The sequence below is a fragment of the Schistocerca americana genome, chromosome 5, assembly GCF_021461395.2.
Source record: "Schistocerca americana isolate TAMUIC-IGC-003095 chromosome 5, iqSchAmer2.1, whole genome shotgun sequence".
Lineage (NCBI taxonomy): Eukaryota > Metazoa > Arthropoda > Insecta > Orthoptera > Acrididae > Schistocerca > Schistocerca americana.
In genome coordinates, this window is record NC_060123.1 from 134,047,491 (window position 1) to 134,069,793 (window position 22,303).

Consider the following 22,303-nt stretch of genomic DNA (forward strand, 5'->3'; position numbering starts at 1 on the left):
TTTCAGTCTAAATACAAAGCCTGTAGAAAAACCTATAGGGAAGCACTTTAGACATTAAAGGCACAGAAGTATGCACAACAGATGAGTCAATCCTGTAATGTTACCAAAACAGCGTCGAATATAGTAAAGGAAAGTGGGAGGAATGACAAGGCATTGGGTAACAACATAATAATAAGGGGAAATGAAAAATTGGTTAGTGACCCAAAAGATGTATGAGAGAGATTCATAGATCAAATTAGTAAGATGAGTAAGGAGGATGTGATCAACCCACCGCAGGTGCTAAATCCCAGTAATGTCAGTAATTCTTTCTTCCTGAGGTGTGTTACAGAACAGGAAATCCTGAGAACCATTTCCAACTTAAAAGCAAGTATATCTGGTGGCTGGGATGACATCTCAGCCAAATCTCTGAAAGAATGCAGTAATGAGTTAATAAAGCCACTGCAATATTTAATAAACAGCTCTTTCAGACAGGGGTCATTTCCTGACTTGTTAAAAGTCACCGAAATAAGACCAGTGCATAAAAAGGGAAAAACTACTGATGTACAAAATTATAGGCCTATTTCATTGACATCAGAACTTAGTAAGTTGTTGGAAAGGCTATTTCTTGATCAAATGGAATCATTTTTCTCTAAGTACAATATATTAAAAAGTTCTCAACACGGTTTGAGGAAGGGCAGGTCTACAATAACAGCCATAGCCACGTTTACTCAAGCAGTATTGAATAAACTTGATGATGGAAACAAAGTTATTGGCACTTTTCTAGACCTATCTAAGGCTTCTGATACTGTAAATCACTCCATTCTTCTACATAAGTTAGAAACTTATGGGGTCAGAGGAGTGGCATTAGATTTGTGAAGATCGTAGAGGGAGACCATGAGATGAATACACTAAGCAGATTCAGAAGGATGTAGGCTGTCGTACATACTGGGAGATGAAGCAGCTTGCACAGGATAGAGTAGCATGGAGAGCTGCATCAAACCAGTCTCAGGACTCAAGACCACAACAACAACAACAACAACAACAACAACAACAACAGAATTTCAGTAGATGATGTAAGACAATACCCACTCCAACAGACACAGTGAACAATTTTCCAGCACTAAGGAATGTTATAGGATTGCAATTTTGTGTTAACATATTACAAGAGTCGTTTTTAAAGTAAGAACAAATTTGTAATGAAGTAAGAGAAAGTTTATTTATGAACGTAAATTGCATCACAAACTATAATTATACTTTTTTTCACTTTTCAACAGTTGGCTTGAACGTTTAAACATTTGTCAGGTCGGGGCATCAGCTTCTGGATCCCAGCATCAAAGAACTCCACCTCCTGACCATTCAAACAATTAGTAACAGTTTCTTTCAACATGTCATTTCCCAAGCACTTTTCACCAAGAAATTCCTTCTGTTTTGGACACAGATGTAAGTCTGATTGTGCTAAGCCAGGGCGGTATGGTGGATGATCCAGTAATTCCCAATGAAACTTGTCCAGTTATGTCTTTGTTCTACGCACAATGTGAGGCTGAGCATTGTCATGAGGCAGAACAGAGCCGCTATAGAGCACTGCCTGCCAGTGATTTTGAATATCATGCCTAAGCTTTTATTGTCATTCCTCTTGGCAAGAAGTCTAACAGAAGAACGCCTTTCCCGTCCCAAAACATTGTGGCTATGATTTTCCGTGTTGAAGGTTCTTGTTTGGATTTCTGTGGTTTCATCAGGGAGTTTGAATGATGTCATTCACTGTATTGATGTTTATTCTCAGGAGTGCTGTGCACAATCCACGCTTCATCACCTGTCACAATGTGACTCATCACCATCCTTGTGATAGTGGTCCAAAACGGACAAAAAATGTGCCATTCACTTTGTTTTGTGTTCTTTTGTCAACATTTTGCACACATTTCTTTGTCGTGAAGTTTGTCAGTAAGACTGTGAAAAACTGCTGATCTTGAATTTTTGCGAAAATTTCTGATGCAGATGTCCAATAGAGCAGTGCCTGTTTTGTGAATGGCCTCATCAAACTTTTGTGTCAAGTTTTCAGTCGTGACAGTGGGCTGCACAGATCGTTTTTCATCATAAACGTTTTGTACTTTATGCCTACACAACTTACACCCCGTCTTATTATTCATTACATCTGCACCATAATCTACAAAATGCTTCTGATGAATTTCAGCAGGATGAACTTGTTTCGCATTTAACAACCAAATAACTAAGCACACTTCATAATTGGCAAGATTACCAAGTAACACGGCAAAAAGTGAAGCAGTACAAACCATAACAACTGACAGCAGTAGAGACGGGAAATGTAATGGCGGCGTAGGGAGAGACTGGTCAAAAGTGGCTGACCATGAACAGATGTCAAGTGACAGAATTTGAGGACACAATGCCCTATTGGTTGTCACTTTAAAAATGACCCTTGTACTATTCAAGTGACAGAATTTGAGGACACAATGCCCTATTGGTTGTCACGTTAAAAATGACCCTTTTACTATTATCATTTCAGGTAGAACTATGTAGCCACCATGAAACTGCTCACAAAGTTACTGTAGTTACTGTAGAATGGAACCCCTTTTGTCTGAATAGCTGAATGTGAGCCAGCCACGTTAAAAGTGAAAGAAATTCGTACAATTTCACCTGTCTTGCGTTATACTGATTTTGAGCTAACTTTTATCCTGTCACAATAATATTACGAGAGGGAAAGTGATACTCACCATATAGCGGAGATGCTGAGTCGCAGATAGGCACAAAAAAAAGACTCTCACAATGACATCTTGTGTGTGTGTGTGTGTGTGTGTGTGTGTGTCTGTGTGTGTGTGTGCGCGCGTGCCCCCCCCCCCCCCCCCCCCCCCCACACACACACACACACACACACACACACACACACGACTGAAGTCTCAGGCAACTGAAACCACAATGCGAGCAGCAGTGCCTGTGCATGAAGGGAGTGGCAACTGGATGGGGGTAAGGAGGAGGCTGGAGCGGGAAGGGGAGGGATAGTATGGTGGCGGGGGCGGACAGCAAAGTGCTGCAGGTTAGACTATGGGCAGGGGAGAGGTGGAAAGGTGAAAGGTGGAAGGGGGGGGGGGGGGGGGGGGAAGTAGTGGAGAATGAGAGAAATAAAGAGACCGAGTATGGTGGTGGAATGACAGTTGTGTAGTGCTGGAATGGGAACAGGGAAAAGGCTGGATGCATGAGGACAAAGGTTGAGGACAGGAGAGTTATGGGAACATAGGATGTATTGCAGGGAAAGTTCCCACCAGTGCAATTCAGAAAAGCTGGTGTCGGTGGTAAGGATGTAAACTACTGGATATTCCTTCCAGTATTATTATGCTGACACAGCATTACATGGTGACAAAGTTTATTTATTACATTGCAGCCAAGCTGAAAATCTAATCACCTACACTACATAACACAGCTGTGACTGTAACAAACAATCAGTTATAATTTCCCACCTTTTGCTACATTTCTCTTTAGACATTATGTTTGCCCTTACATATCCTTTAAAAAATTGATGAAAAACAGCTGTACATTTGTTTCAAGTATTATACTCTTATCTGCACACATCAAAAAAAGTTTTGCATCACCCGGTTCCCAGAACTCCTGAAGATAGACGTTGACTGTGGATATTATATCACAGTCACAGTCCCTTTGACTGTTCAGAGATGTCACTAAACCCGCCCAAAGATGTAAACAACCATGCATAAGCAGTGCCTATTAGACAGAGGGGGTCCGACAGCCCATCAGTTCCGGTCATTTCACCAAGAAGACGGCTCCTGTGGTCTGTAGTTGAATCATGCCCAAACAGTCAATACCGCGGTTCCATCGAATGTGCATTGTTACTTTGTACCAGGAAGGCCTCTCAACGAGGGAACTGACCAGGTGTCTCAGAGTGAACCAAAGCAATGTCGTTCGGATATGGAGGAGATACAGGGAGACAGGAACTGTCTATGACATGCCTCACTCTGGCCGCCCAAGAGCTACTACTGCAGTGGATGACGTCTACCTACGGATTATGGCTCGGAGGAACCCTCACAGCAATGCCACCGTGTTGAACAATGCTTTTCGTGCAACCACAGAATGTCGTATTATGGCTTATGTAAACTATGCACAATAGGCTGCATGAGGCACAACTTCACTCCCGACGTGCATGGTGAGGTCCATTTTTGTAAACACGACACCATGCAGTGCACTACTGATGGGCCCCAACAACATGCCGAATGGACTGCTCAGGATTGGCATCACGTTTTCTTCATCGATGAGTGTCGCATATGCCTTCGACCAGACAATTGTCAGAAATGTGTTAGGAGGCAACCCGGTCAAGCTGAACGCCTTAGACTCACTGTCCAGCGAGTGCAGCAAGGTGGAGAGTCCCTGCAGCTTTGGGTTGGCATTATGTGGGGCCGATGTACGCTGCTAGTGGTCATGGAAGGTAGCTGTATGATATGTAAATGCCATCATCCGACCGATAGTGCAACCATACCAGGAGCATATTGGCGAGGCATTCGTCTTCATGGATGACAATTCGCAACCCCATCATGCATATCTTGTGATTGACTTCCTTCAGGATAATGACATCGCTCGACTAGAGTGGCCAGCATTTTCTTCAGACATGAAACCTATCGAACATGCCAGGGATACATTGAAAAGGGCTGTTTATGGACGACGTCACCCACCAACTACTCTGAGGGATCTATGCTGAATCTGAGGGATCTATGCTGAATCACCGTTGAGGATTAGGACAATCTGGACCAACAGTGCCTTAATGAACTTGTGGATAGTATGCCACGACGAATACAGGCATGCATCAATGCAAGAGGACGTGCTACTGGGTATTAAAGGTACCAGTGTGGACAGCAATCTGAACCACCACTTCTCAAGGTCTTGCTGTATGGTGGTACAACATGCAATGTGTTGCTTTCATGAGCAATAAAAAGGGAGGAAATGATGTTTATGTTGATCTCTATTCCAATTTTCTGTACAGGTTCCGGAAATCTCGGAACCAAGGTGATTCAAAACTTTTTTGATGTGTGTATTAGACATAATCAGTGACTTCTATCTCAACATCACTTTTTTCATTTGTAACCTTATCCACCACTTTTATTTAAGATATGTTGTTCATAGCACATTTTACATAAAGAAATAGAAGTTTACGACGCTATTCATCACAACTTTCCTCAGTCACATGCAGTAAATTAATCTCCAGGGTTATTTTGTACATTGTTGGTTTTAGAGTCCGCATTGTATTAACTGACCAACCAGGCTTCTGCCATTGAGTTTGTAAAGATACAAGAATGTTTTTCATCACAGTACTGTAATATCTCTCTCTCTCTCTCTCTCTCTCTCTCTCTCTCTGTCTCTGTCTCTGTCTCTGTCTCTGTGTGTGTGTGTGTGTGTGTGTGTGTGTGTGTGTGTGTGTGTGTGTGTGTGTTGTCCAATTTTGACAAAGGCCTGTTTGGCAGAAAGCTTTGTTTGAAAGCATTTTTGTTGCACCTGATACTCAGCATATCCGCTGTATGGCGATCAGCACCTATCTTTTTTCATACTACTGTCATTATTCCATCCTGGATATTTCATTGTTTGATATGGAATTTAAAGGGTCAGAAAATGACGCTTCAGACACGACAGTGTTAGTGAAGTTACGACAGATCAAGGAAGTGATTCAAGTGATGTTAAGTTTTTCCAGTATCAGAAAATAGAATGAAGTCGACGTAACAACAGAACTGCCTCCCATACCTCCAAGATTTCCATTTACTAGACTGTCTTCAGACTTCAAACAAAATGACACTTAATATGTGATGCGATATATAAAGAAAGTAATTGATGTTAAGTTGGTCAATTTTGCAGTCACTTAAGACTAACAGATATGCTCAAGATAGACACGAACAGTGATGAGATTTGGGGTAGGTGAAAGACTATTAGAGTTCTGTCAAAGGAATGGCTTGCTGATTGGAAAATCTTGGTTCAAGAAAAGAGAGAGCCACAAGATTACCTGGTACAGCCAAGACGTAATGAGAAAGTTAATAGTTGACTACTTCCTGTAGAAAGACATATAAGGGTATGGATGCTGAAGCAGGAAGAAAGCAGGCTACAGTGCCTACAAGTCGTAAAGGAAAGGATGAACCAAAAACGGTAGAAGAGGAATAGGGTAGATTCAAGGGAACATCAGTAAGTGCGGCGGGAGCAATATGTGGGAGGACAGCAATAAAAAGAGATGGAATGATGGAATGATAAAACAAAGGATATAGTACAGAAGAAGAATAGGGAGCATAGGGTATGGTTCCAGAAGAGAACAGTAGAGACAAGAGAAGAGTATCAGGCAAGAAAGAAAGAAGCAAAAACAGTGGTGGTGGAGGAAAGAAGAAAGTGGATTGAACAGTGGACCAGAATGATGGAGGAGGATAGTGAAGGTTCAAAAAAGGTGTTACATGGGATGATTAAAAGTAAGAGGAAGAACGGTATGACAGATTATGCTCAAATGGTGAACAAAAGTGGACAAGATGTAGAGAATAAGGAGGAACTCAAGAATATGTGGAAGGAGTATTTTGAAGAACTCCTGAATCCGAATGGAGACCTGGATGAGGAGGAACAAGTCTAGGAGAAAAAAAGAGGAGGAACAGCAAATAGAATAAGACCTTATTTGGGGAGAAGTGGAACAGGCACTGGGCAAGATGAAGGGAGGGAAGTCACCAGGTCTGGATGAGATGGCGAGAGCAGCAGGAGAGGTGGAGATACAATGGCTGTATTGAGTAATGTAAATTGCGTGGAGACAGAAGATGATCCCAGAAGACTGGAAGAAGGGAATAATTGTCCCAATCTTTAAGAAGGGAAATAGAAAGAGTGCAAGAACTATCAGGGGATAACACTGACGAGTCATTGTGCAAAGATCTTTGAGAAAATTTTGGTAGCACGAATTGGGCAAAATTAGAAGGAAGAATGAGAGAACAACAACATGGCTTCAGAACAGAAAGGTTCATGGTGGGTCTATTATTTTTCTGTAAGACAACTGTAGGAACAGCACTATGAATATGGAATAGATCTGCTAATGACCTTCCTGGAAATTGAAAAAGCGTATGATAGTGTACATAGAAGCAAAGTGTGGAAAGACCTGGAGAACAGATGAGTAGCAAAACAGATTAGTTTTAGGATAAGGCAAATGTACCATGAAAGCGTGAGCTGTGTGAAAGTGGGAGGAGAGAGGTCAGCTTGGATTGAGCAGAAAAATGGCTTGAGGCAGGGAGGTGCACTTTCACCATTACTCTTCATTTTAGTGATGGATGATAAAATGAGTTCACAGTAGCACAAGTAATTGATGAAAGGAAGGTGAAAGCTATGGTGTTTGCAGATGATCTGATGATTTGGGGGAATAAGGAGGATTAAGTACAAGAGCAGTTGGACGTTAAGGGAACACACAGTACAATAATATGGGATGAAATTTAGTGTAAGTAAGATTGAGTTGATTATCACAACAAGAAAGAAGGAGAGAGGAACAACTGAAATAACAATTGGGGGGGGGGGGGGGGGGGCAACGATTGAGGAGAGTGGAGAGTTTCTAGTACTTGGGAAGCCTAACACAGGAAGCTGGAAAAAACGGCAGGTAAATAAACGAGTGGGGGAGAAAAGCAGAAGAATTTCGGAAGAATGTCAGAGGCCTGATATGGAGCTAGGATGTACCCCAAATCAGTAGAAAGGTTACATACCAGTCATACTATGTCCCGATCCTGACATTTGCATTTGACATTTAAATCAGAAACCTGGGTTATGAAAGGAAGAGAGAAAAGCAGAGTCCAAGCTAGTGACACAAAATACTTGAGAAACATTACTGGAGTGACAAAGATAGACAGGTTAAGAACTGAGAGGATCAGGGAATTAACAAAGGTGGAACCATTACAGGAGGAGACAGAGAAATCAAGGCTGAGATGGTATGGACATGTTAAAGAGAATGGAGGGAAAGAGGATACATGAGATGAAACTGGAAGGAAAGAGACGAAGAGGAAGTCTGAGGGACAGATGGCTGACAGGAGTGCGGAATGCGTCCAGAAGAAAGGAGAAATCTCAATAACAAATTGAAAAATCTTTGTATTCCAGAGATGAATGGCACCAAAGCCTGGAGCCTCATGTTATATACATGGAGATTAGGTTGGGTTCAATATATATCAATAAAGAGGATTTGGAAGACCTACATATTGTGAGAGTCCAAGTCTGTCTAAGTATGGTCTATAATTATATTATATACATGTAAGGGCACAATTTCAAATAGCACTGACCCTAATGAAACCCCTTCTCATCAAAGACTACTGGCTTACAGCTGATAATTTCTACATCTCTCCCCAACTGGCAAACCACCTTATTACAAAGAAAACTAACATACATGGCTTGTGCGGCCTTCTAGGAAAGATATGCCATTAAACTATCACTGTAAGAAATTTAAAAAGTGAGATATTGTTGCTTTTAAGAGGTTAAAGTTATAGCAAACAAGATGAAACAGGCAGCACGATGTGCCCTATTTTGAACATTATGCACAATGCAGAAATGAAAAATAAATAAAATATCATACAGACACAATGGGAGGAGTGGCTAAAGTTGATCAACATATAGCAAACAATCCATTAACACAGAAAGGAGTGAAAAAATACTACCAAAAATATTTGTCAAAGTACTTGAATTGGTTCTCTGGAATACATTCAGCTTGTACAAGAAATCTGGAGGCACAAAGAATGCTCTTGATTTTCATGTGGCAGTGACTGAGCAGATGAAAGCTGAATATCTCTCCAAAAGCACATGGCCATACATCAACAATCACTAATACCATCTGTCTAACTGACCATCATGTCCCATCATTATCCCAGCTACTGCAAAGAAGTAGGACCCTACCAGAATCTGTGGGATGTGCAGCCAAGTTCAGGATGCAAATGAGAAGAAAAATAAGAGGGAATAGCAATATATGTGGGTGTGTGAAGAATGTGATGTACCTCTATGTATTGTACCACACTACAGAGCCTTTACACAGTCACGAACACAGGAAGGTGAATGTTGTGCAAGAGTGTATTATCATAATTTTTATTGTTTATCAAAAACACTACAAACAGTTTTGAAAGATATTCAAGTAACATATTTTGTCCTAAGACATTTTATTCTTTGTGGAGTTATTTTATAAACATAAGTATATTTGGGGTTTTAATATAACCTTTTTTTAACATTCTCTAATTATCCTTTAAGTGAATAATTCAATTAAGTTTGAAATTCAGCAATAAAAAATTGTAAATTTTCGCACATACTTTTACAGACTTGGAAGAAAGATGGGAAAATGCAGAGGACTGTCACAAAGTATGACGCCTTTTGCGAGACATCAGCTGTTGAAAAACTGGATATCCCACATGAGAAAGGAAGCGGGGAGCTAACAGATATTATGCAGCTGCACAAAAAGCAAAGTTGGAATCTGAAGAAGTATTTTCACAACAGCAATTCACCAATCCATAAAGCAACAGTGGCAGCTGACATTAATTACAAACCTTTCAGTCTAATAGAAACATTTGTTAACTGTCACAACGTCTACATTAATACGAAGATAATAGGCTGGCTCATAAAAGAAATGCCCAGGAAATACCTCATCTAGGATAATATTGATTTGCAAGCCTCAAACAACTGGTTGACCTATGCCAGTTTACATGCAGAAACTTATGGTTGTCTAACACTGATACAACATCCAGGTAATAACAAGGAGCTGCTGAACATACATCGTTAAAGAACAAGGAACAGATGATAGCAACAGCAAGTATTGGGAGGTCACAAGGAGACAGTATCACACATTACATCCAGATGTAAAACCTTGGCACCCACAGAATGTTTGAAAAGGCATGATGAAGTCGGCAGAATAATCCACGAAAAGTGTCAATTAATGAAAGAGCTTCCTTGTTACTTAAAGGAGCTGCTGAACATACATCCTTAAAGAACAAGGAACAGATGATAGCAACAGCAAGTATTGGGAGGTCACAAGGAGACAGTATCACACATTACATCCAGATGTAAAACCTTGGCACCCACAGAATGTTTGAAAAGGCATGATGAAGTCGGCAGAATAATCCACGAAAAGTATCAATTAATGAAAGAGCTTCCTTGTTACTTAAACCATTATTATTATTATTATTATTATTATTATTACTATTATTATTATTTATTCCTGACATAACGATAATGAAGAAAAAGGAAGCATGGACCACCAACATTGCTATTGCAGGCACCAGCAGTTGAAGAAGCTTTCACACTTGAATTTCAGTGGCTCTAGTATGTCAGATTGTAAAAGTGGTCCTGGTGGTTATAGGCACACTGGGCATTTGAATACGATTGACAATGATGAAATATCCGTTGCCACTTACAGAAAGCCACTATGAATTTCTTTATTCTTTGAGTAAGTGACCCAAGTGATGAATACTTGGGACACGTTAAAACTGTGCCAGACCCAGATACTTGGCTTTCACTGTTGGTGCGCTAGCAACAGTAACTAAATTTCCACAAGGTCCTCTCAGTCTTACATATTCTTTACACTGCGAATGGACCTGCAGCACAGTTTAATAATACTTAACACAACATCAACACAGTGGCAACCTGACTTGATAACATTTCTGAAACCACTGGTCTCTCACTGGCTGCACAGTGGAGACATTGTGACAGACGGACACAGCACTGAAAAATTCTTATGGGCACCAGAACATGACACTTTTCATACTTACTCTTAAATGATCTGGATCATGATTGATGTGACATTTTCTAAGGCACTGGTGTCCACATCGTAAGCGGTTCTCGCAAGGATGTGGGCAGACGATTTTTTCTGCTTTCTGGTGACAGGGCTTCACAGTTTCGTGGCCACACGGAAGCTTAATAAGAACGCTAACTGTGCATAGCTGCTTAGCTGCATCTATGTTGCCCTCCACTTCTAGAGTATGGCCACAAGGCAATATCTTCACGACTTTATTTCCACAGATGCCACAGACACCACACTCTTCATAACACTGTTTCTCACACTGATGACCAAACTTGCAGCCTGCTGGTGATCTGAAAATGTGAAATAACAAAGGATGACAGAGACTGTTACACAGAAACTGTTTTGATGTAACCGGTTACAACTAACAATTGACAGAAACAGTCATCAATTATACACAATAATGACCCTGAACCTTTGAAACAGATTTACTGGAAACTCTGCATCACACCCACCCTGTGAAAACAAACAGTGGTGACTAATTCACATATTTATGATTGGAATTTTCAATTAAAAGTGAGTGTCCTTGTGGTTGCAGGACAACAAACTGTACACGATGTTGTTCATGCTCATGTCAACAAACCCTTGGCTGTATCTATATGCTAATCTGTACTTGCTAATATCAAATGGTGTTGCCTTACACCAACTTGGTAAGATAAAAACACACATATCTGAAAGAAAAAAAAAAAGAACTGTACTGACTTCCAGTATTTGTGTACTTCTAACAACATATGATAGCTTGCCGTTTCCCTTTTGTTTCTGAAGTTTGAAACTCTTTGACTCATTTTGAAATATGGTAGTTGATAAAGGTATGCACTGAGCATTCCAGTTCTGAGAATAAAATAATTTTTAAAATTTTACCACATTTTCAGTAATATTACAGTGCTTTATTTACAACAAGTGCATTTATTTTGCTAGTGGATTAAAGACGAAACGTCCATTAGGAAATTTCTATCCCCTCTCTTTGGAAATATCATTACAAGTAACTAATGAAAGGAAAGAAAAAAATTGCAAATGCCAGAGATTCTGCCATTTGGATTTGAGTCTTGCAATATTTCACACAGAGGACATTTGAAACTATAAAATAATTATAAATGATTATCAGATTTACAATCACTTAAGGAACACACACACACACACACACACACACACACAGAGAGAGAGAGAGAGAGAGAGAGAGAGAGAGAGAGAGACTGACTTATATTTGTGACAACAACCAGGTATTTTCAGTAATCAATTTTGTTCAAAGGATAAAATTAACCTACAACAGACAAAAACTGTAGTGCGAACATCCAAGCCTTTTCAAAATTCTACAACCATCACAAAACTAGAGGAGGACTGTCTTATGGTAGCCTGAAACCGGTCATGATTGAGCCAATAAAACTATTTACAACTGAAGCAGTGTATTATGTAATTCTATGGTGCTTAGTTGCAGGTGTCCTGTTAACCAAATTTTATACAATCCTTAGCATTGTCCCCAGAACTGATCACTTGTCCCTGGTTCAAAGTTGGGTGGAAGGCTTTGAGGCATACATCATGGACACTCTGTAACAAGCCCTTACTTAAACTTCCAAGATTTAAACCACAATGTTGGGGGCAGTAGGATCCCACTAAATGGCCCATGTGTGCACTACGCATCAAATGTGGCTAACATTGCAGCTAACTGTGTGTCAGATGCACTAAAATGTTTGTTAGATCAGGTGGCGCTCCATTAAATTCAGTTCATGATATCTGTAGGAGAAGCCCCTTCATTCAGTATTAGTATAAAATTCGAAGATATGCACCAACATCTCCTCCCCCAAAACTAAAGTATTGAAATGCTAGTGGTCAAGTGCTAAAGCATTCAAAATCAAGTGCCAGGGCACATACAGAAAGCAAGTACAGTGCACTGGCTAAACTCTTAAGCTCACAGTAGCGAGATTTTTGGAATGAATCTGAGTGCATATCTAAAGGACTGGATAATGGCACATAGAGGAGACTTCAATCATCTTTTATTTATTGGGAAAACATGTAAGAGTGCAGATAAGCTGTGAAACAATACCACACACTTTACCTGAAAGCTACTCAGAACAAAGAGTTCAGACTCCCAATCATGATGGGAAAATATTGCATCTAATGGCATCTTTGAGAATGTAAACACTGAAACTGTATCAGAGGCCATTAGACACTTGCACTTTGTATTAATTTACACACTCAGTAGACTAAACAAATAGACAGTAGGGACATGTCTCAAGGAGGAAACTGAAACATTTATCTCGGGGCAGAGGCATGTCAGAGAACTCAGGTTAAGGTTTAAAAAGAAGTTGATCAACTACTGTATACTGTTTATATACATACCTAGCAGAGCGGTTTGTGATAGGGGGGGGGAGAAGAGAGAGAGAAGAAAGAGAAACTTATAAAAGGGAATGAGACTACTACATATGAGATGCAATGCAAAGCACAGAGCTATAGACAGAGAGATGCTAAACGAAATTCATTTGGCTGTCGAAAGGGCAATGCATGAAGCTTTCGGTTACTGCTGTAGCTGAATCGTATCAAAAGATAAATGACAATCTGAAGAAATTCCGGTCATATGTAAGGACTGTCAGTGGCACCAAAGATGATGTCCAGATCCTCAAAGATAACACGTGAACTACAATTCAGGATAGCAAATCAAAGTAGAAATCCATTTTCAGATGTTCCTTTACAAAGGAGACTCTGCGAGTACCAGCCAATTTAATTCGCTGCAAAGAAGAGTGAATATAATGTCAAGGTGGTCAGAAACAACTGAAATTCAACAAATCACCAGGGCCAAATGGATCCCTACCAGAATCTATACAGAATTTGCAGCTGTGAATTAATCACTCTTTTAACCATAATGTACCGTAGAGCCATCAAACAAAACACTGTGCTCAGTAGTTAGAATATAGGGACAGATACTGGCCATCTACAAGACAACTAGCAAAAGTGACTGACTAAACTGTTATCTAATACCACTAACATCCATCTGTCATAGAATCTAACTTATAACATAGTCTGAGCTCATAAACATTGACCTTGCAGAACACAATGCCAGCTTTACTCGTATGACGCCATGAGAGCCACAAATAAAAAAAAAAATCTATCAAGTGCATGCAGTAGTCATTAATTTCCAAAATGCATTTCCAAAATGCATTTGACTCCATACCATACACAAGCTTGGTAATGAAAGTAGAATAATGGGAGGTAGGAAGGGGGGGGGGGGGGTGAACACAATTTTTGAAAATATCATGTAACTGAATTGATAAAAATTCTACTCACCAAGCGGCGGCAGGAGAACACACATATAAAAAGTATTAAAGTTTGCAAGCTTTTGCAGCCAGTAGCTCCATCTTCTGGCAGAAGGGTTGAAGGGAAAGGAAAAGGGTGAAGCAAAAAGCTGGTGAGGTTCAGGAAAAGGGTAGAGTTTGGAAAAGCCACACAGGACCCTGGGTCAGGGAATACTAACCTGATGGGATGAGGAAGAAAGACTGATTGTTGTGGATTGCACCAAGCAAGATTTGAAAACATGAGAGCTTAAAGGTGGAAGATGGGGTATTAAACAAGACAGAGATTGCTGTCAAAACATTGTGTATGAGTTAATAAGAGAGAAAAGCTAAGTGCATTGTATTGAGGACCCGCATATGGCAAGAACGCACAGCCCATTGCTTCGTCTTCATCCAGTCTCTCTTCTTGTGGTCTGTCTTCAGAGCTCTCCTTATTTGTGTCGCACTGTATCCATTTTTCTTGAAGGTGTCGTTTAGGTGTTGCAATTCTCCTGGCAAACTTTCCTTATCACAGATGGACATGGCCCTGTGCACTAAGGTGTTGAGTACAGCATTGCATTGCGCAGGGTGGTGGCAGCTATTGGCGTTATGATAGAGGTCCGTGTGTGTTTTTTATTCTATACACTGTGTGTCCCAGCGTGCCGTCCATGTTTCTTGTGATCAGGATATCTAGAAAGGGTAAGCTTCTGTTCTCTTCTATCTCCATGGCAAATTTGATATTTCCATGTATACTGTTGAGACGTTAATGGAACTCTAGCAGTTTGTCCCTGCCATGTGGCCAAACTACAAAGGTATCATCAATGTACCTGTAGCAACCTTTCAGCTTGTGTTTAGCAGTATCCAGTGCTAGCCTTTCGAAGTGCTCCATGTATAGGTTGGCTATGCCTGGTGCTAGGGGGAGCCCATAGCTACACCATCTATCTGTTCGTAGAACTTCCCACCACACTTTAAATAGAACACTGCAAAAGAGCTTGACGAGATCCTCCTCAAAGTGTTCTTTGAGTAAAGCCAGGGAGTCTTCTACTGGTAGTTGTGTGAATAAGGATGTCACATCAAAGTTGACTAGTAGGTCTTCATTTTCCAGCCGCATTCCCTGTAGTACTTTCACAAACTCAGCCGAGTTTTCACATGGTGTGGTCCGTAACCCACCAAGGGTTTTAGCATCTGTGATAAATGCTTAGGAATACCATATGTCTGCGAGTTAATAGTGTTTAAAATAGGTCGTAATGGGACACCTTCTTTGTGGACCTTTGGGAGGCCATACAGAGGTAGTGGTGCCGGTGCCCTCGGGTAAAGCTTCCTGATGATATCCTTCTCTAGTCCCGAGTTGTTGAGCATCTCAACAGTCTTGCGGGTCACTGTTGTGGTGGGGTCCTTCCTCAGTCTTTTATAGGCAGGATCTTGCAGGAGGGCGTCAATTTTCAGCCAACAGTCTTCGGATTTAAGCAGCACCGTAGCATTGCCTTTGTCCGCTGCCAAGACCACTGTGTCCTGGTCCTCCCTGAGTGCCTGTAGCGCCTTTCGTTCCGCCACCGAAATGTTATTCTTCGGCATCTTTGCTTTGTCTAGTACTCTGCAGACATCTCTTCTCACTTCTTCTGCAGCTTCTTTAGGTAGTCTCCTTGTGGCTTGCTCTACCCCACTTATGATGTCCCATTTCGGCAGGGTGTTCGGAACTGGGGTGAAGTTTATGCCCTTGGACAGCACCTCTTGTGTCGGCCCATCCAGTTCTTTATTTGTTAGATTAATGACCACCTTGTTTGTTAGGAGATGGTTTTTCTTTCTGTTGTCGTGCTTCCAGAAGATGAAGGAATTTCTTGCACTGCCTTTCGGTGGCTTTCTTCTTGGACCATTCGCCATTGGCAAAGGTATTGCCTTCTATCCAGTCCCAGGTGTGTTCTGGGCGACAGGAAGCCAATCGGAGGTGTAGAGAAAGCAGACTTCTAGCGTTCTTGTCGAGTTCCAGTCTTGTGACCCTGATGTGTTCTCGTACTAGGGCCGCGCTCGCCTGTCGTAAGATGTGTCTCGTCCTGTTGGTATTGACAGGATGCCGCAAGTTGGCGAACTTAGGCATCACTTCTTTATCCCGACATCGGAGTAAGAAGGCCAACCTGCTGAGCAGCTTTCCCTTCACGCTCCGTAGCTTCTGCAGCATCTTGTAACTGCAATGTATAGCCTCCCCGTAGATGTATGTTATATGTGAGTGCTGGCTTTCTCAGGGAATTTCATATATTAAGTCTCCACGGGTTGTCAGCCGAGTAGAATCATCGTCTCATAGCAACGTTTCGATGGAATGTGTCTCCATCATCTTCAGGACAAGTGTCGGGATATCGTCGGTCGCAGGCTTATATCTCTGCTGGACCGCTCTCCGCTTCCCGCGGCCGGCCAATCACGCACCCGCGGAATTGCCCGATACGCCTGGATCGGCCAGTGGTGGGGGGCACGCGTGCACAGAGTTCAAGTCCCGGTGTGCACAAAATCGGATGCGAATGTGGGATGCAACATATAGTACAGACGTAGCGTTGCATCTCACAGCGCCGCAGTGAAGACATTAGGCATGTACGCTTGGGTCAGACCAACAAATCTACTGTGGCGGAACATAGTACTAACGAGAAGCACACCTTCGATTTCGAGGACACAAAGAAAATATGCAGTACAAATGGATTTTGGGACTCAGTAATCAAAGAAATACGGTTACACGACAACCTAATCAACCGCGACAGTGGCTACCATCTCAGCACAGCCTGGGAGCCTGCAATCAGGAAAATCAGAGAAGAACGTTCCGTTCCACCAAGGGCCGCGGACAGAGCAGATTGAGATGGACGCTGGGACTCAAACCCCGCACACGTGTCGCCGCCCCCCCCCCCCCCCCCCCCCACCACCACCACCACCACCACCACCACCACCACCACCGGCCGATCCAGGCGCATCGGGCAATTCCGCGGGCGCGTGATTGGCCGGCCGCGGGAAGTGGAGAGCGGTCCGGCAGAGATACAAGCCCACGACTGACGATATCCCGACACTTTGCCTGAAGATGATGGAGACGCAGTCCATCGAAACGTTGCTACGAGACAACGATGCTACTCGGCTGACAACCTGTGAAGACTTCATATATGAAATTCGCTGAGAAAGCCTGCACTCGCATATACAATGAAGATGAAATGGAGGTGGGCTAGACTTGTAGCCACGAAAACTGATTGTAGTTTGACCAAAGAAATACTTTGCTGGATTCCAAGAAGTAAGAAAATAACCACGCCTATAGCCAAATAGTAATTTAATAGATGGCATTAAAAAAGAACTGTTAGAACAACGTGGATGCAAGCACGTAGTGTAGTGGAAGGCTGAAATGCACAGGATAGTGTGGAAGAGGCTTTCACTCAGCACTGAATTTCAAATGGATGGTTTGATTGAGATAATATTGTAATGGATAAATTGACTTTTTTAATACATTGTTGTCATACATACCTTTCACACAATTTTGTGCACCTGACCTTTGAATGATCGCGGTCCTCTAAATGGCAAGAAAGGGGACAAGTATGGCCACATGGCAATCTGTCATTACACGGAAGCTGACATCCTTCCTCCAGCAAGCTCACAAAATCACTTGCCGAAGATACATAACTCAGCTGTTCACTATGAAACTTGCAGTGTAGTGCAAGGCTGGGTCCAATAGCTGCCATACTCTTGAATGCATTGTTTATTTTTTTCCATGTATCACTAACTGAAGTAAAACAGTCCATGTTGCCTGTAAACAAAAATCAATATTGCTTGCTATTGTTAGCTGCCATTAACATTAACTTATGTGTATTATAGGAAGCCTTCTTAAATCAAATCCTACCGAGGTCTCTATATTTTTGAGGTTTGTTGCTATACTACAGTAGAATCATATTACATGATAATTGTTAGTTAAGATCACTGTATCTATGTTTAGTTCTGTGAGAGTGGAAAAGCCCCATTTCCTTACAGATGTATCTACAAAGCTTTAAGATTAATACTACGGTATATTGATAATTTTCACTTATGGACCGTCTGACAGCAACTGAATAAAACACAATTTTAGTGCCATACGCGTTTCGCCTTTATTTTCTGCAAGGCATCATCAGTGGCCTGGAATATGTACATATGTTAGCTATTTTATTTACATTTTTGTCACTGTGCCTATAGGTTATAAACAGTTCTGGTGGTTGGTATTTCCTATTAAGTAGTAATGTTTTGAACTGTACTTACAGGTTCAAAACATTACTACTTAATAGGAAATACCAACCACCAGAACTGTTATAACCCATAGGCACAGTGACAAAAATGTAAATAAAATAGCTAACATATGTACACATTCCAGGCCACTGATGATGCCTTGCAGAAAATAAAGGCGAAACGCGTATGGCACTAAAATTGTGTTTTATTCAGTTGCTGTCAGACGGTCCATAAGTGAAAATTATCAATATACCGTAGTAATACGCGCAACTGAGGAGGACAGGAACACAAAGTTGAAAATGTCTTTAAGATTAACTATTTAGGGTGGACTCTAAACCACAGTGTCACTTGGCCTTTTTTCATATACACGAAGCACTGTCAGAAGTGAGGTCCACATTAATCATCAGAAGGACCTTCTAGAGCTGACTGAGCATTATGCGTTTGAACAAGTGCTTGATATTTACATATAGGGCTACTAAGACTGTATATGCTGCACAAGATATGCAATACACATACAACATTTATTTATTTTTCATGCACTAAAATCCTTGTTAACTTTTGATGCTTGATAATGATATACACTCGTTAGAATGGGTTCTGCAGGAATTTGCAAATACCAGGTGCCCAAAAAGGAGAGAGCAAAGTAGTTAATAACATACCAAACAGGTCATAATTTTATCCCATTTGTTATGTCCCTGAACTACATAATGCTACAGCAAAGCAACACAAGTAACCTTTCTGAAATACGTCCACAAGAATTCCCCTAAGAGAATCAAAGGTCAATGAACCAGTTTCATTTACCAAGTTCGTGACATCAAACTTCTTTAAAAGTTTATAGACTGCAATGTAACGTGGTTAACAACACATAAAAGAAATGTTGTATCAGTTTAATAATGAAACACTATTCAATTATTTCAGGCTTATAAATAGAAATACACTATAACCCAACTGTTACATTCCCAGAATTAATGTTTTCCCACCAATCATGACTTCTTTTACCACTCCCATCAAATTTCCCATGTCCACTACGTTAATTTGCACCCCATTTCGTGTTAACATATTTGTAATTTTGCCATTATTTACACTTTATGAATTAATGTTTGTGGAGAAATTGACATTAAATGAAGCTGTTATGGAGTTGGTTGTCAAGTAGTGTTTACAAACATTACGAGTTTACAGTTTCTTGACATCAAGGCACTCTGCCCATTGTCAGTGGGTCTGAACCGGTAAATGGCTAAAAGTCAGAACAATTCATGCTGTATCTCATGCCACTGCCAAGCTCTACTTGGAAGTAACTAGGTTAATTTGAATAAAAAGATCATGACGAATCACAACAATTTCCATGCTGTCTTCACTGCACATACAGAGCCTTGTGATTTTTATTCTCGTCATGACACCTTTGTCAAACCGCATTTAGCACGTTTTGTCATTTGATCACTTGTAGTGATAATCCACATCTTTGCTCATTTTGCATTGCTCAATGTTTTTGGTTTCAACACAGTACCAATTATGTATTTTTTTCATGCTTAGCAGACAAGTTTCAAGAATTTATTCTCATAATCAAATGCAGTATTTACAAGTATTTTTTGTGATGTTTCACAAACAAACAATGAGAGTGATAGTTTGTGTGTGTGTGGTTTTCTCAATTAATTGAGGATACACAGTACCTGATAACCTCAAAAGGACAACTATGGTGTAAGAGATGGTAAACAACACACATACAATCACCAAGCAAAATACTTACATAAATATTTGCACTTCACAATGAGAAACATTTTTGAAACACATCACTAAGCATGAAAAAATTCGTAACTGGTGCAGTGTTTCATTATTTAAATAATGAATGACAGGTGTAGTATTTTCAAAAGCATAAATTATGATTCACAATTCCAGTTACATCAGCAGTTTTATATTAGATAATAAACAAGTCCCTGACTAGTATTTGGATGCCTATTATGTACATATATCACATGTAAAGGGCAAAAATGGGAGGATCCTACACGTAACTTTTACAGCTTAAAACATTATTTCCCACATTTTAAGTTTTCCCGTATTTTACACCATTATTTGAAGTCCCTTGAAAAATGTAACAGAAAACTTTGGAATAAAATGCAACAGCCAGTTAAAAAAAACTGATGCTAATATGCAGCAACTGCTTTTGTAACAGTCCAGGTCTTTTGGACAAAATTTCCCCCTCATCCCAGCCATGGAGCAGCTACTACGTGATACATTCAGACCATCTAATGATACCTTGTTAAGAAGTCACAACTGATTACAACACCATTTGTGTGACTAAAGGCTGAAAAATATGATAAAATAATTTTGTTTACAAGATGGTCGCTGTGTTTCCCTAAGGCAGTATTCTTAGTCTTTGACAATTCTTTAAATAAAAAATACTTTTTTGGTGTATTATTTATAAGCCTGAAATACAAATGCGTAGAGTGCTACTTAAGAGGGATGGTGAAGAGTGAATTCTGACTTACCAATGATGTAAAATCCTTTCCTTGCTCTGGAAAGGACGCCAGAAATTCGGTTTTCTACCTTCCAAAAATCAATATTACCATCCTTATTGCTTCGCACTAGTGACAATAAGATGATGTCATTTTCTTCACCTTTGAAATTGTCCACACATACAATTCTTACTTCTTTTATCAGTGAAGTTGACTTCAGCTTCTAAAGGGAAAGAAATTGACAAAATAGTATAGAAACGTTCATCTGCATTTTTACATACTGTGAGTCACTGTTCTTGTAGTAAAAACAATTAACACCAATTGCAAAATGGAAAAAAGAATTTGACTTCCAATGATGTCCCAGTAAATGTATAGGAAACCCTTTAAGATAAGAACAACTGTAGTGACTTTAGGAACTTAAGATGGTTTGTAAGCCAAATACTGCCACAGTAATTTTTTTAAATTTTTTCCTAGAGTGATAAGAAATTTTCTTACGAAACACACCAGTGACATGTTAAGAGAAAGAGCAGTCTTATATGAGAGGCAGAGTTTTCCCCACTTGTGCCTCTGGGTCATTTTACAAAGACAACCAGTCTCCTTGTATTCTATTAGTCAAGACACTTCCGAAACTAATAAACATCCTCTTTTCTTGCTGCTATGGAAAAAAATCTACATAAAAAAACATGAGCGATTTCCCTGCAATTTGCAAATTATAACATTATTCCTACTCAGCTGTAGTCTGTCCACATATTTTCACTACTTCTTGTTACTTTTTTTACAATACTACTACTATGCCATGAACTGTCAGCTGAACACAATATTTCCACATCCATAAGGATGTCATCTGCCAGTATTAACTTCACAGCAGTAAGGAAACCATATGGGATACCAAGCTACTGTAGAACCATTTCGATGCACAATTTAACATTTGTTACCTGAAAACAGTGAGTGAATGAACTGTCGATGGGAAGATGCATATTCAAACATCCAGAAACAGTTTACAGTGGTGCAAGATCACACCAGTCCACAATACTGCTCACAGATTACCCAGAATGTTATTCACTGCTGTTTTCTCTCCAACTGGACATTCCAGTTGCACGATATGTCTTGTATAGTGTAATATATTGTCACAATTTATAAAATGAAAAATTGGATGTCACAATTTATAAAATGAAAAATTGGATAATGTGAAAAAATAAATAAAAACAAAATAAATACCAGTTCAGTCCCAGCAAAATACTACACAATTTCATATATTTACTTTCTTTCAACATGAAACAAAAACCAATCAACTCTTCATACACTTGTATACCTGCTTTCAGCTGTCACAAATTCATCCAGGTATATTAGATTATTTATTTATATCTAAAAAGAAAGATGATGAGACTTACCAAACAAAAGCGCTGGCAGGTCGATAGAAACACAAACAAACAAACACAAACATACACACAAAATTCAAGCTTTCGCAACCAACGGTTGCCTCATCAGGAAAGAGGGAAGGAGAGGGAAAGACGAAAGGAAGTGGGTTTTAAGGGAGAGGGTAAGGAGTCATTCCAATCCCGGGAGCAGAAAGACTTACCTTAGGGGGAAAAAAGGACAGGTATACACTCGCACACACACACACA

At 40.3% G+C, this 22,303-nt stretch overlaps 1 protein-coding gene across 1 annotated transcript in view; it reads right to left on the reverse strand.

Annotated features, from left to right (window-relative positions):
* LOC124615301 (NFX1-type zinc finger-containing protein 1-like) overlaps positions 1 to 22,303 on the reverse strand; it is a 268,918-nt gene that overhangs the window by 131,945 nt on the left and 114,670 nt on the right. Inside the window, exons 6-8 of the mRNA XM_047143088.1 lie at positions 20,712 to 20,901; positions 17,500 to 17,779; positions 10,722 to 11,043 (exon numbers count right to left, since the gene is read on the reverse strand). Of these exons, the coding sequence (XP_046999044.1) occupies positions 10,722 to 11,043; positions 17,500 to 17,779; positions 20,712 to 20,901 (792 nt within the window). The remainder of the gene's footprint in view (positions 1 to 10,721; positions 11,044 to 17,499; positions 17,780 to 20,711; positions 20,902 to 22,303) is intronic.